This window comes from Octopus sinensis, linkage group LG17 (assembly GCF_006345805.1).
Source record: "Octopus sinensis linkage group LG17, ASM634580v1, whole genome shotgun sequence".
In the NCBI taxonomy this organism is placed as follows: domain Eukaryota; kingdom Metazoa; phylum Mollusca; class Cephalopoda; order Octopoda; family Octopodidae; genus Octopus; species Octopus sinensis.
Genome location: NC_043013.1, coordinates 7,775,851 through 7,789,909, shown reverse-complemented (window position 1 = coordinate 7,789,909; position 14,059 = coordinate 7,775,851). Strand labels below are relative to the sequence as shown.

At 39.6% G+C, this 14,059-nt stretch overlaps 1 protein-coding gene across 7 annotated transcripts in view; it reads right to left on the bottom strand.

Annotated features, from left to right (window-relative positions):
• The window catches only part of LOC115220978 (PTB domain-containing engulfment adapter protein 1), a 246,285-nt gene that overhangs the window by 22,420 nt on the left and 209,806 nt on the right, over nt 1-14,059 (bottom strand). For all 7 annotated transcript variants that reach the window (XM_029791192.2, XM_029791194.2, XM_029791191.2 and 4 more), the window contains 2 exons: nt 4,757-4,828; nt 249-347 (listed from right to left, as the gene is read on the bottom strand). In XM_029791192.2, the coding sequence (XP_029647052.1) occupies nt 249-347; nt 4,757-4,828 (171 nt within the window). The remainder of the gene's footprint in view (nt 1-248; nt 348-4,756; nt 4,829-14,059) is intronic.

Genomic DNA, 14,059 nt, shown 5'->3' with positions numbered 1-14,059 from the left:
GTTATAGGAACATAAACCTTCTTCCACGAAAAGATAGCTCTAAACTGTGCTCTAAATGAAGGTGTAGTCAAATCCTATTTTATGGACTCAACCATGTTCTAAAATAAGCCGAAAGGGAAGCTACAATAAATCGGCACAAACTTTCCAGACAACCCAATATGTCAACCATGTGTCTATGTTTTTAAAAGGTAGATTGCAAAATAGCTTCTATTGTTAGAAAGTTCTAGTGAGCAATATAAGAAAAATACCTTTGTTTTGGGGTCCAGTATAGTAACTCCATCGACTGATATTGTAAGTTCTACTTTGGGGGGTTTCTGACCTTCTGCCTTCTTAATGTGTTTGTTGAACTGAAGATGAGAAAACAAAACAATAAAACAACACAGTGTCTAACTGTAGACGAGGAATCAAAAAACAAATAACGGTAATGTATTGAACTGCAAATGAAGAATTAATAGTAATGTGAGGTTTGGTAAACTAGGTGTAGAATCAAAGAACAATATGATGCATATTGAACTGTATAATATATCGTTTATTTGTTTAAGTCATTAGACTGTGACCATGATGAGGCACTGTCTTGAAGAATTTTAGTTGAACAAAATCGACCCCCACTACTTATTTTTTGAAGCCCGGTACTTACATTGGTCTCTTTTGCTGAACCACTAAGTTATAGGGATGTAAACATACCAACACTGGTTGTGAAGCAGTGTGGTGGTGGGGAAACAGACACAAAGACACACACAAATACACACATATGATGGCCTTCTTTCAGTTTCCGTCTACCAAATCTACACACAAGATTTTGGTTGGTTTGAGGCTGTGGTAGAAGACACTTGCTCAAGGTGCCACACAGTGGAACTGAACCTGGAACCATGTGATTGGGAAGCAAGCTTCTTACTACACAGCCACAAGTTTTGGCAAGTGAACTGAGCATTATCTTGAGTCCTGGGACTCAACAGCTACATGGTTTCTATGGCATATTAGTGATTGAGAACTTGACCCCTGAATGGGATGCCATTCGATCATGGGGGGAAACTCAGTTACAGAGGAACAGACTAGAGCAATGGGAAACGACCGTTTTACATGTTTGCATGGGTTGGATGGTGTTTGTTGAGGGAGATTTTCTATGGCCAGATGTCCTTCCTATCAACAACACTTACCAGTTGCTGAGCAAGGTAATATTGCCCTGTGGCCAGATCATGTTTTCACAGGATATCATATATCTCTTTACTACCCACAAGGGGCTAAACACAGAGGGCACAAACAAGGACAGACAAACGGATTAAGTCAATTACATCGACCCCAGTGCATAACTGGTACTTAATTTATCGACTCCGAAAGCATGAAAGGCAAAGTTGACCTCGGCGGAATTTGAACTCAGAATGCAGCGGCGGATGAAATACCACAAAGCATTTCGCCCGGCGTGCTAACGATTCTGCCAGCTCGCCGCCTTCACAGAATATTGGAAATGAATGACACAACTTGTATGACAGTGACACTCATTTACAACTACAGGGTGGCCCAGAATCAGCTCTCCCATTTAATACATCAAAATAAATTAAATAGTAGGTGCAGGAGTGCACCTACAAATAAACGATATATTATATAGTTCAACATACATCATAATATTCTTTGATTCTACACTTACACTTAATACATCAAAATAAATTAAATATAGGTGCAGGAGTGGCTGTGTGGGAAGTAGCTTGCTTACCAACCACATGGTTCCGGGTTCATTCCCACTGCGAGGCATCTTGGGCAAGTGTCTTCTACTATAGCCTCAGGCCGACCAAAGCCTTGTGAGTGGATTTGGTAGACAGAAACTGAAGGAAGCCAGTCATATATATGTATGTGTGTGTGTGTATATGTTTGTCCTCCCAACATCGCTTGACAACCAATGGTGATGTGTTTACGTCCCCGTAACTTAGCGGTTCGGCAAAAGAGAGCGATAGAATAAGTAGAAGGCTTACAAAGAATAAGTCCTGGGGTTGATTCGCTCGACTAAAGGTGGTGCTCCAGCATGGCCACAGTCAAATGATTGAAACAAGTAAAAGAGTAAAAGGAGTAGTTTGAATTTCGAGCCAACCTGTATCATTTGATATCAACACACACACACACATATTTGGCATTAGGAAGGGCTTACAGCCATAGTAAACATGCCAAAGCAGATACAAAGAGCATGATGCAGTCCTTGGACCAATTAGATCCTTTCAAACAGTCCGGTCTCTGCCAGCATAGAACAAGGACATTAAATGATGATAATGGTATATTCAGAGCTCATGGTCATACATTGCATAAAGTATTTGTCTTGCGAGAAGGAAAATTTGAAAGAATACCTGACCTGGTGGTTTGGCCATGCAATTTTTTCTTTTTTTTTTTTTAACATTCAATCTAAAATATGTCCAAGTACAATTGGAGACTAATATAAAGTATGTTAAGAAATCAAATTCGATGACTGGCATCCGTGCTAGCAGGGTGCAAAGAGCACCATACGAGTGTGATCATTGACAGAGCGGCTAACCGGCTTCCGTGCCAGTGGCACTTAGAGGCCACCATTCGAGCATGATCGTTACCAGCGTTGCCTTACTGGCACTTGTGCCCGTGCTAGTTGGGTGCCAAGAGCACCATCTGAGTGTGATCATTGCCAGAGCAGCCAACTGGCTTCCGTGCCAGTGGCACGTAAAAGTGCACCATTCGAGCGTTATCATTACCAACGTCACCTTACTGGCACCAGGGAAAAATTAGATTTAGGATTAAATCAAATTTCACAGTATAAATATATAAAATATGAATTAGAGATAAAATTCATATATATATATATGCGTGCATGCAAACTGATGGGCTTCTTTCAGCTTTTGTTTCCCAAATTCACTCACAGGGTTTTGGTCACCTTTGAACTTTATATAAAATAGTTTAGTAATAAAATGAGGTTGGGGGTTAAGAAACTGCAGGAGCAGAATCAAAGAATCACGAAGTGCGTGTTGAGCTGAATATGAAGAATCAATAGTGACATGAGGTTTGGCAAACTGTAGGTGTGGAATCAAAGAGAAATTTATTGTTGTTGTTTGAACTGTGGAATGAGATCAAAGTATCAACGTATCCATTGAATTGTAGATTAGATAACCAAACAATAATAGAGTTTATTGAACGGTAGACAGAAAATCAGAATGCTATTGTGTGTCTGTTAGAATTGCTGAAGGGGAACCGAATTGTAGCATAGTGATTTTCAATGAGGAACAACAATATGCGGTCTCTTGGACGGTAAACGGTGAATCCAGTTGTAATTTTCTGTTTGAAATGTAAACAGGAAATCAAAGATACAAAAGTAGAATGATGTTTAGAAATTACCGAGATAATGTCACGAGAAAAGTGCTTTGTTGGAATTGTTACAAAACTAGAAATTTTCAAAACATCAATTAGGTCTTATCATCATCAACCTATGGGCATTATTGTCTCGAGTCTTATGACTCATAGGGCAGGTTACCTGGCTTCCATGGTGTATAAGTAACTGAGATCACAACACACCCTTTGAATGGGATGCCAGTCCATTGCAGGTTTACTTACAGCCAGGCATGTGCTGTCAGTAATTACTCAGGTTAGGCAGTTGGTGATGTTTATGTAGCAAAACACAGGCGTGTGACAGATTTACTTCTGCCTTTATAGCACGTAAAGAAAATGTTGTTGTAGGAATGTATGCGGCATGTGTACTACAGCAGTCCTATGTGTAGTTTTAATACTGAGATTGAAAGGCAGAGGTGAATTATGCCTACCTAACCAACAAAAAGTAGAGGCACATGGTCTAGTGGTTAGAGCAGCGGACTCAAGGTCGAGGATTTGAATCTCAGACCGGGTGATGTGTGTTTATGAGCGAAACACCTAAGCTCCACGCGGCTCCGGCAGAAGGCATTGGCAAACTTCTACTGACTCTTTCGCCACAACCATCTCTCACTCTTTCCTCCTGCATCTTGCAGCTCACCTGCGAAGGACCGGCGTCCTGTTCAGGTGGGGAACCTATACACCAAGGAAACCGGGAAACTGGCCCTATGAGCCAGGCATGGCTTGAGAAGGAACAAACAATAAAAAAAGTAAAATATTTTGCATTTTATGCATAGTAATCAGAGTAACAGTAACCTTCATAATTTTATTGAATTCGATGCATATTTTGCCATAAAAGGAAAATGTTACTGTCGATCTATTTTATTCAGAGGAGGCACTGCCTACCTTGCCTACCCAGGCGGCACGTCCCTGCTTACAGCTGAATGGACTGGAGCAATATGAAATGAAGTGCCTTGTTCAAGAATACAACATACTACTCGGTCCTGGAATTGAAACCACAATCTTGCAAATCATGAGTTCAAAAACCCTTATGACTAGGTCACACATTTTCAGTAGCCTATAGAGGGACCTGAACTCAGAATGCAGTGAATAAGAACAAGTTACACATAGCATTCCATTTGATACTATTGATTTTTATCAGTGCACCACTCAAGATGGGTACTAGATTGATTTTGAAACAAAGATGGGCACAATTGACCTCAGACACCAGAATAAAAAATACTGGAAGGCACATCATCTGACACATTAACGACCCTGCTAATTTGCCACCTATAAATATGTAATATGTCAAAGCACAATATATTTTGGTAAGTTTCCACCCATCTTTTGTTCATTTGGATTTTCTTCATTTAAATTCCTTCATAAATTTCTTTCATGGACAAGATTTGACAACAGTGACGAGAAACTGGTGAAGTAGAATTACCTTCATCTTTCTGATGACATCCTTCACGATTTCAATGCCCTTTGGTTGATCGACTTCGCTCTCACCCAAGAACTGAAAAATAAACAATAAAGAGGCTATTCATTACAAATGACAATTATTGTTATTATTATTATTATTATTATTATTATTATTATTACTAGCACTATGACCCGGCAACACCGGGTCATATTTTTCTGAGATTTTACAAAAATAGTGCTAATGCATGCATATACAGCTGCATGTGTGCACACATACACGCGAGTACTGTCCAAATCTCCGATCAATCACATACAGATGGCTGGCATTCAATTGGTGTATCAAGCTTCGGGCATTTTGATTGGGTTTTGGATAGAAAATTCACAAAAAAGTCACTTCTATTGATTTTTTAATGGCTTTGCGGGGGTGACTGGGGAAATGTAAAGATGTGCCCGACCACCCTTGGATGATTTTGAATGACCATAGAAAGTGCGAGCTCTCTAACTGAAAAATTGTGGATTTGTATAAAGGACATACACACACACACACACAGACAGACAGACATTTTGCCATTTATATATAGAGAGATAATAGTTTGCATGAAGCATTGCCTGACAATTATACACACACACAAAAAACCCAAATAAATAAATAATAAAAAGACGGATAAATACCACTTCATTAAAGCTGTTTCCAGCAGATTTCTTTAATAGACTAATGAGAACATTACATCATAACTGTAACGAAGTGATGCTTATCCATCTTTTAGTTTCTTATTTGTTCATAGCATATTTTTCAGGGTCATTGAGGTACACAAATCAATACAACACAACAAGGACTGGACCTTGTTGGGGTTTATTATGAAATATAGATTGTTAACTTGCTATCAAGAGTGTTACAACAGATCAACTGCATGTGTGTACAGCGAGAGAAAAGCTCTCTCTGTACCTATAAAACAAAATTGCTATGGTCACATAATTTTATAATAAAAACATCTCCCTTTTTGCTGTTAGTGTCAAAATTGGTGATATTTAAACATAGTTTGAAATAGATCTCATTCTCTCACCTGCCAACACAGTACACTTGTGGCCCAATAAACATTTCTGGACACAACAATTAAATAGGTTCCTTGCCAAAGACAGTCAGTCAGCTATTGAACCATAAAAACCTATGCTAAGATTTATAGATTTGCTTATGTCATGAGGAATAAATGAAGATGAAAAGTAGCAGTGAGAGTAGAAGAGAAAGAGGAAGGATCTTGAGGAGCCAGTTACAGCAAGTGAATCTGTTGTATATAATTGTGTCTATTATCAGATATGAAATTGGAACTTCCTGTCTGATACCTGGCAGTGGTTGGAGATAATTAAATATATGCAACTTAATGTACCCCACAGAACAATGATTGATAATTCAAGCCAACAAGGGAGTCAGTCTATGTGGTCACTCAAGCTGCAAGAAGTAGCAGCCAAATCCCAAACTACGACATACCCCTAAAAAGATGGGAAGGTTACATCTGAAATACTGTGGATCATGGATTTGTTCAATCAGTGCCAATTTGATGATGATGATATTATTATTATTTTCCTTCTTTCTTCAAATTTTCTTCTGTTTCTCGCCACGTGCATGTGTGTGTGTGTGTGTGTTGACAAATCCTGGGATTTGTCAACACGCGCAGACACACACACACACATGCATGCATGCACATACAGGTATATGAAACGATTCCTATAATCCAGAACTAACTGTAACCAATGTTAGCACCAAAATAGATTGATACAAGAGCATTAGAACCACAATCAACAACAGCATTCACAAGGCAGCTGCAAAACCATTTCCCCACCATCACCAGTACCACCACCATACTGTTTATACAGATGGCCATCCTCGCTGCGTCTTAGACAAAAATTTTGTTCACAGAGTTTTTACCAGTGATATGCCTTCTCCTGCAGTTAGTAACATCTAATGTTATTAATAAGAGCCATTTGTTGAAATGTTGAAATAGGATGTTATGTAACTGAAGAATAAACAAAAAAAAGCAAAAATACACAAGAAACAAAAAAAAAACCCTAGAAAAATACACAAGGAAAACAACCACTACCACAGTAATGATGCAGATACAAACAGGTTAAAGCACACACACACACACACACACACACAAACATCCTTTTATTTGTTTCAGTCATCTGACTGCAGCAATCAAAGGACTTATTCTTTGTAAGTCTAGTACTTATCCTATCGGTCTCTTTTGCAGAACCGCTAAGTTACGGGTACGTAAACACACCAGCATCAGTTGTCAAGCGATGTTGGGGGGACAAACACAGACACACAAACACACATATACATTTCTTTACTACCCACAAGGGGCTAAACATAGAGGGGACAAACAAGGACGGACAAACGGATTAAGTCGATTACATCGACCCCAGTGCGAAACTGGTACTTTATTTATCGACCCTGAGAGGATGAAAGGCAAAGTCGACCTCAGCGAAATTTGAACTCAGAACGTAACGACAGACGAAATACGGCTAAGCATTTCGCCCGGCACGCTAACGTTTTTGCCATATCGCCGCCTTAAATATACATATATATGATGGTCTTCTTTTCAGTTTCCATCTACCAAATCCACTCACAAGGCTTTGGTTGGCCCAAGGCTATAGTAGAAGACACTTGCCCAAGGTGCCACACAGTGGGACAGAACCCATGACCATGTGGTTGGTAAGCAAGCTACTTACCACACAGCCACTCCTGTGCCTATATATACATGCACACACACGTTTTATTTATATACATTGTGACAGATATTTTAGTGCAAGTGCGTATAACATGATTCATTAAGCAAAACACATCCACAATTGGTATTAATACCTTATTCACAGCGGTTTTACCATGTGTCAGAATCCCAGGATTTGTCAACGCACACACACACACATACAGATGCATGCATGCATATACAGGTATATGAAACGATTCCTATAATCCAGAGCTAACTGTAACCAATGTTAGCACCAAAATAGATTGATACAAGAGCATTAGAACCACAATCAACAGCAGCATGCACAAGGCAGCTGCAAAACCATTTCCCCACCGCCACCACAACCACCAGCACCACCACCATACTGTTTATACAGATGGCCATCCTCGCTGCGTCTTAGACAAAAATTTTGTTCACAGAGTTTTTACCAGCGATATGCCTTCTCCTGCAGTTAGTAACATCTAATGTTATTAATAAGAGCCATTTGTTGAAATGTTGAAATAGGATGTTATGTAACTGAAGAATAAACAAAAAAAAGCAAAAATACACAAGGAAAACAACCACTACCACAGTAATGATTCATATACAAACAGGATAAAGCACATAAACACACACAAATATTCTTTTAGTTGTTTATAAGTCTAGTACTTATTCTATCGGTCTCTTTTGCTGAACTGCTAAGTTACGGGGACATAAACACACCAGCATTGGTTGTCAAGTGATGTTGGGGGGACAAACACACACAAACATATACACACACATATATATACACATATATACGATGGGCTTCTTTCAGTTTCCATCTACCAAATCCACTCACAAGGCTTTCGTTGGCCCGAGGCGAGAGTAGAAGACACTTGCCCAAGGTGCCACGCAGTGGGACTGAACATGGAACCATATTGTTGGTAAGCAAGCTACTCACCACACAGCCACTCCTGTGCCTATATATATATAATGTCTTTTACTTGTTTCAGTCATTTGACTGTGGCCATGCTGGAGCACTGCCTTTAGTTGAGCAAATCGACCCCAGGACTTATTCTTTGTAAGCCTAGTACTTATTCTATCATTCTCTTTTGCTGAACTGCTAAGTTACGGGGACATAAACACACCAGCATTGGTTGTCAAGTGATGTTGGGGGGACAAACACACACAAACATATACACACACATATATATACACATATATACGATGGGCTTCTTTCAGTTTCCATCTACCAAATCCACTCACAAGGCTTTCGTTGGCCCGAGGCTATAGTAGAAGACACTTGCCCAAGGTGCCACGCAGTGGGACTGAACTTGGAACCATGTGGTTGGTAAGCAAGCTACTTACCATACAGCCACTCCTACACCTATATTATATATATATCTTTTATTTGTTTCAGTCATTAGACTGTGGCCATGCTGGGGCACTGTCTTTAGTCGACTGGACCAACCCCAGGACTGTTTTTTTTAAAGCCTGTAATTCATTCTATTGGACTTTTTTTTTTGCTGAACTGCTAATTTATGGGGACATAAGCATACCAACACCAGTTGTCAAGCAGTGCTATGGAGACAAACACAGACAAAGTCACACACACATAGAAATTCTTTTTTGGTAAAAACAATACATCTTGAAACACGTACATAAATCTATACATAATAGCTTGTAAATTATTAGGCTGAAAAACCATTTTGGAGAGCAAAAATCGAATTCTTATGATGCCAAGAATATATGTGTGTGTGTGTGTGTGGGTGTGCACAAGCATGTGTACACCTGTCGACAATTTCAGGTAAGGAGTGTGTTTTCCATCACACTCTTATATAAATAATTATTTCTACTCTAGGCACAAGGCCTTGAAAATTTTGTGGGGAAGGGGGCTAGTCGATTACATCAACCCTAGTACATAACTGGTACTTATTTCATTGACCCTGAAAGAATGAAAGACAAAGTTGAGCTTGGTGGAATTTGAATCCAATGTAGTGGCAGACGAAATACCTATTTCTGTACTACCCACAAGGGGCTAAACACAGAGGGGACAAACAAGGACAGACAAATGGATTAAGTCGATTACATCGACCCCAGTGCATAACTGGTACTTAATTTATCGACCCCCCGAAAGGATGAAAGGCAAAGTCGACCTAAGCGGAATTTGAACTCAGAATGTAACGGCAAATGAAATACCGCTAAGCATTTCGCCCGGCGTGCTGACGATTCTGCCAGCTTGCCACCTTTCTAATATATAAATAACAACAACAACAACGACGACAACAATAATATTAATGGTAGTAGAAGACATGCCTCTAACAGCAACACATTTGAAGAATGCAGTAAGCGAAAAGTGAGAGAGTATGAATACTGACAACATTCATGTAAAAGGTCAAATTTCGCAGTGCAGATGTAGAGAGGCAGATATGTGCACAAACAGGGAACTAGCAGCAAGAGGATGCATCTGTAAGAATTTAACATTACTGCAAGTCTCAGACATCAGTTCTGTGAATAGAGCAGACATCCTGGTTGCAGCTAAGTCAGTGGCAGAGTGAGCATTTGATACACTGACAGATTATAACAGGAAAAGGAAAAGAGTGGACAAGGACAAAAAAGCAGGAAAAGAGCTTTGTAAATATGTTAGGGTTGAATATGAAAAGATGTTAAGAAGTTTTCTGATATAAAAGACGGTAGGTGTAGCATTTATCAAATGACAAGCTCTAAAAAAAAAAAAAGCAGTGCATAGAGATAGCAAAGCTGGACTTCTTACTCAAGGCATGAATATAAGTAACAGAAGTAATAATAACTCTTTACTCTTTTACTTGTTTCAGTTTTTTGACTGCAGCCATGCTGCAGCATCGCCTTTAGTCGAGCAAATCGACCCCGGGACTTATTCTTTGTAAGCCCAGTACTTATTCTATCGGTCTCTTTTGCCGAACCGCTAAGTGACGGGGATGTAAACACACCAGCATTGGTTGTCAAGCAATGCCCGGGAGACAAACACAGACACACAAACACACGCATATATATGCATATATACGACAGGCTTCTTTCAGTTTCCGTCTACCAAATCCACTCACAAGGCATTGGTTGGCCTGGGGCTATAGCAGAAGACACTTGCCCAAGATGCCACGCAGTGGGACTGAATCCGGAACCATGTGGCTGGTTAGCAAGCTACTTACCACACAACCACTCCTGCGCCTAATAAGCTAATTTTTGTAAAATAAAAATATTCAGATAAAAGTGTAGAATTTTGAAAGGTGAGAGCTATAATCGAATTGTATTCAGATGGCACCAGTCATAACCACAAATTTCAAAAATAGAGTAATTTTGATGCAAAAATTAAATGCCAAGGGATATTTTTTATTGAAGTTGTTTGTATCATACTGAATAACAATTGATACAAGCTACATAAATACAATCAAATACGTCCTCATCCCAATGTATTTAATAAACCCACAAACTGTTTGTTCTTAAGAGATTATCCGATGTTTTTTTGATTCTTTGAATTATAATAGTTACATGACAGTTTACCATTTCTTGACACGGTCCCCCCGCCCTTAAAAATTTTTTTAAACATTTCTACTGAACTCTGCAGGGTCTTTTGAACTGCAATACTTGCATTAGTAAAGGGCAGACAAAGCAGTGCTGCATAGTATGGTCTGCTCCACTACACTCAGATAGTTGGAACAGTCTGTACCCTACCCCTCTGACCAAAACAACTTCTGATTGTTCTGTTCTAGTATGTGTGTGTGTGTGTGTATGTATGTTGGTGGAATGTAAAAAGCACCCATTACACACTTGGAGTGGTTGGTGTTAGGAAGGGCATCCAGCCATAGAAACCATGTCAAATCAGACTGGAACCTGGTGCAGCTCTCTGGCTTACCAGTTCCATTCAAACCGTCTAACCCATGCCATCATGGAAAGCAGACGGTAAATGATGATGATATACACACACGTATACATACATGATAGGCATTTTTCAGTTTCTGGTAACCAAACCCAATAAAGGGCTTTGGTTGGCTTGCAACTCAAGAAGACACTTGCCCAATGTACCACACAGTGGGACTGAACCTAAAACCACGTAGTTGGGAAATGAACTATTTAAACACAAAAATCACGCCTGCAGCCTAAGTAAATATATAAAGCACATGAAACCCAAAATGAGGAGATGCCATTGATATTAGTTTCAAATTTTGGCACAAGGCCAGTAAGTTTTATGGAAGCGGGTAAGTTGATAACACTGACCCAGTACTCAACCGGTGCTTATTTTATTGACCCTGAAAGGATGAAGGGCAAAGCCGACCTTGGTGGAATCTGAACTCAGTACATAAAGTTGGATGAAATGTCGCTAAGCATTTTGCCTGGTGTACTAACAATTCTACCAGCTTGCTGTCTTAGATGCCACTGCTATCAAAATGATTAAATCTTATCATTTTCTACACTGTCCATGCATGGGCATACATCTATATCTATTTGACATTTGTTAGTAAGTTTCCCATTTCTGAATGATAGCAACTTTTATTCCACAAATTTGGTTTTAACTCCGAAATAATCTAAATCCAAATCAGGACATTTGCACACTGTCCCATAACTTAGCTAGACATTTTGAAAACCCTTATATTAATACTAAAGCCAAGTATTCAACAAGATTAGAGGAATGATGGCATAAAACTTATTTTCGGAAGGTGCTATAAACACGCTTCCCTTACATTGATTAAATTTATCAAATTGATCAAAATATAAACATCAAGAATCACATGAACATATTTTCTTTCATCTCATAGAATCAGCACAGCTTTACCCAAAGTAAGCTGTGTCCGAATAATCTGGCATACTTTTCACCAAAAAGTATGTCAGATTGCTCAAATTGGAAGAGAATTTTGTCAGGTTGCTAAAATCAGAAGAGGAATTAGTCAGATTTCTGAAACCAATAAATACATAGAGAGATTTTGTCTTGTTGTCTGTCATGTATCAGGATATATAACCCTTTAGCATTTAAACAGACCATCTCAGGCCAAAATATTCTTCTGGCTTTAAGTTCAAACTGGCCAGATCCAGCCTCTCATGCCTACCCTACAATGTCATTCTAAAAATAAACAATCACATTATTGAAATCTCAAAGCCATGAGATAATGCATGATTAATTCAAAGCAATGTGACTAGATAAGCATTACATTTAACAGAGTAATCTGAATGCTAAAGGGATAAACAATGTCCATAATACGATTCCATACCAAAGATTATGAAAGAGATGTTCAAAGAGTCAGTGAGAAAGAGAATGAACAGGTTTATATTTAGCAGGAGTGGCTGTGTGCTAAGTAGCTTGCTTACCAACCACATTCTTCCGGGTTCAGTCCCACTGCGTGACACCTTGGGCAAGTGTTTTCTACTATAGCCTCGGGCCGACCAAAGCCTTGTGAGTGGATTTGGTAGACGGAAACTGAAAGACGCCCGTTGTATATATGTGTATATATATATATATATATATATGTGTGTGTGTGTGTGTGTGTCTGTGTTTGTCCCCCTAGTATTGCTTGACAACCGATGCTGGTGTGTTTATGTCCCCGTCACTTAGCGGTTCGGCAAAAGAGACCGATAGAATAAGTACTGGGCTTACAAAGAATAAGTCCCGGGTCGAGTTGCTCGATTAAAGGCGGTGCTCCAGCATGGCCGCCGTCAAATGACTGAAACAAGTAAAAGAGTAAAAGAGCTGACCAGAAAACGGAAATGATCAGATGTAGAATAGAAGCATTTATACTAAGCTGAAATTTAACCCTTCAAGCACTCAGATTTCCCTGTCAAATGTAATGCTGATTTATTCACATTGTTTTCAATTAGTCATGCTTTATCTTGGAGCTTTTGTAATTTCACTGATAGGATGGTTTATTTTTAGAATGATATTGTAAGATAGGTGCGAGAGCCTGGATTTGACCAGTTTGGACATAAAACAGGCAGAATACTTGGGCCAGTTATCATCATCATCATCATCATCATTTAGCGTCCGCTTTCCATGCTAGCATGGGTTGGACGGTTCAACTGGGGTCTGTGAAGCCAGAAGGCTGCATCAGGCCCAGTCTGATCTGGCAGTGTTTCTACGGCTGGATGCCCTTCCTAACGCCAACCACTCCGTGAGTGTAGTGGGTGCATTTTACGTGCCACCCGCACAGGTGCCAGACGGAGCTGGCAAATATCCACGGACGGATGGTGCTTTTTACGTGCCATGGACGGATGGTACTTTTTACGTGCCACAGGTACGGGGGCCAGGCGAGGCTGGCAATGGCCACGATCGGATGGTGCTTTTTACGTGCTGGTTTAAATGCTAAAAGGTAAATAAACTACATTTTGTGACCAACTACTCCATTCATTTGATAATAACACTGACACTGCTGTAAACACATATCCATAGTTTGTTGATGATGACAAGATTTTTAGTGTGCTTTGCAGTGGAATGTCAGCCACTAACAAACACTTCCATTCAAAATGATTTCACTGCTATCTCTTGTTACAGTCGATGCACTTCAAGAAAATATAGCAGGTCATACATTAGAATTTGTAGCCATAGGCGCACGTGTGGCTGTGTGGTAAATAGCTTGCTTACCAGCCACATG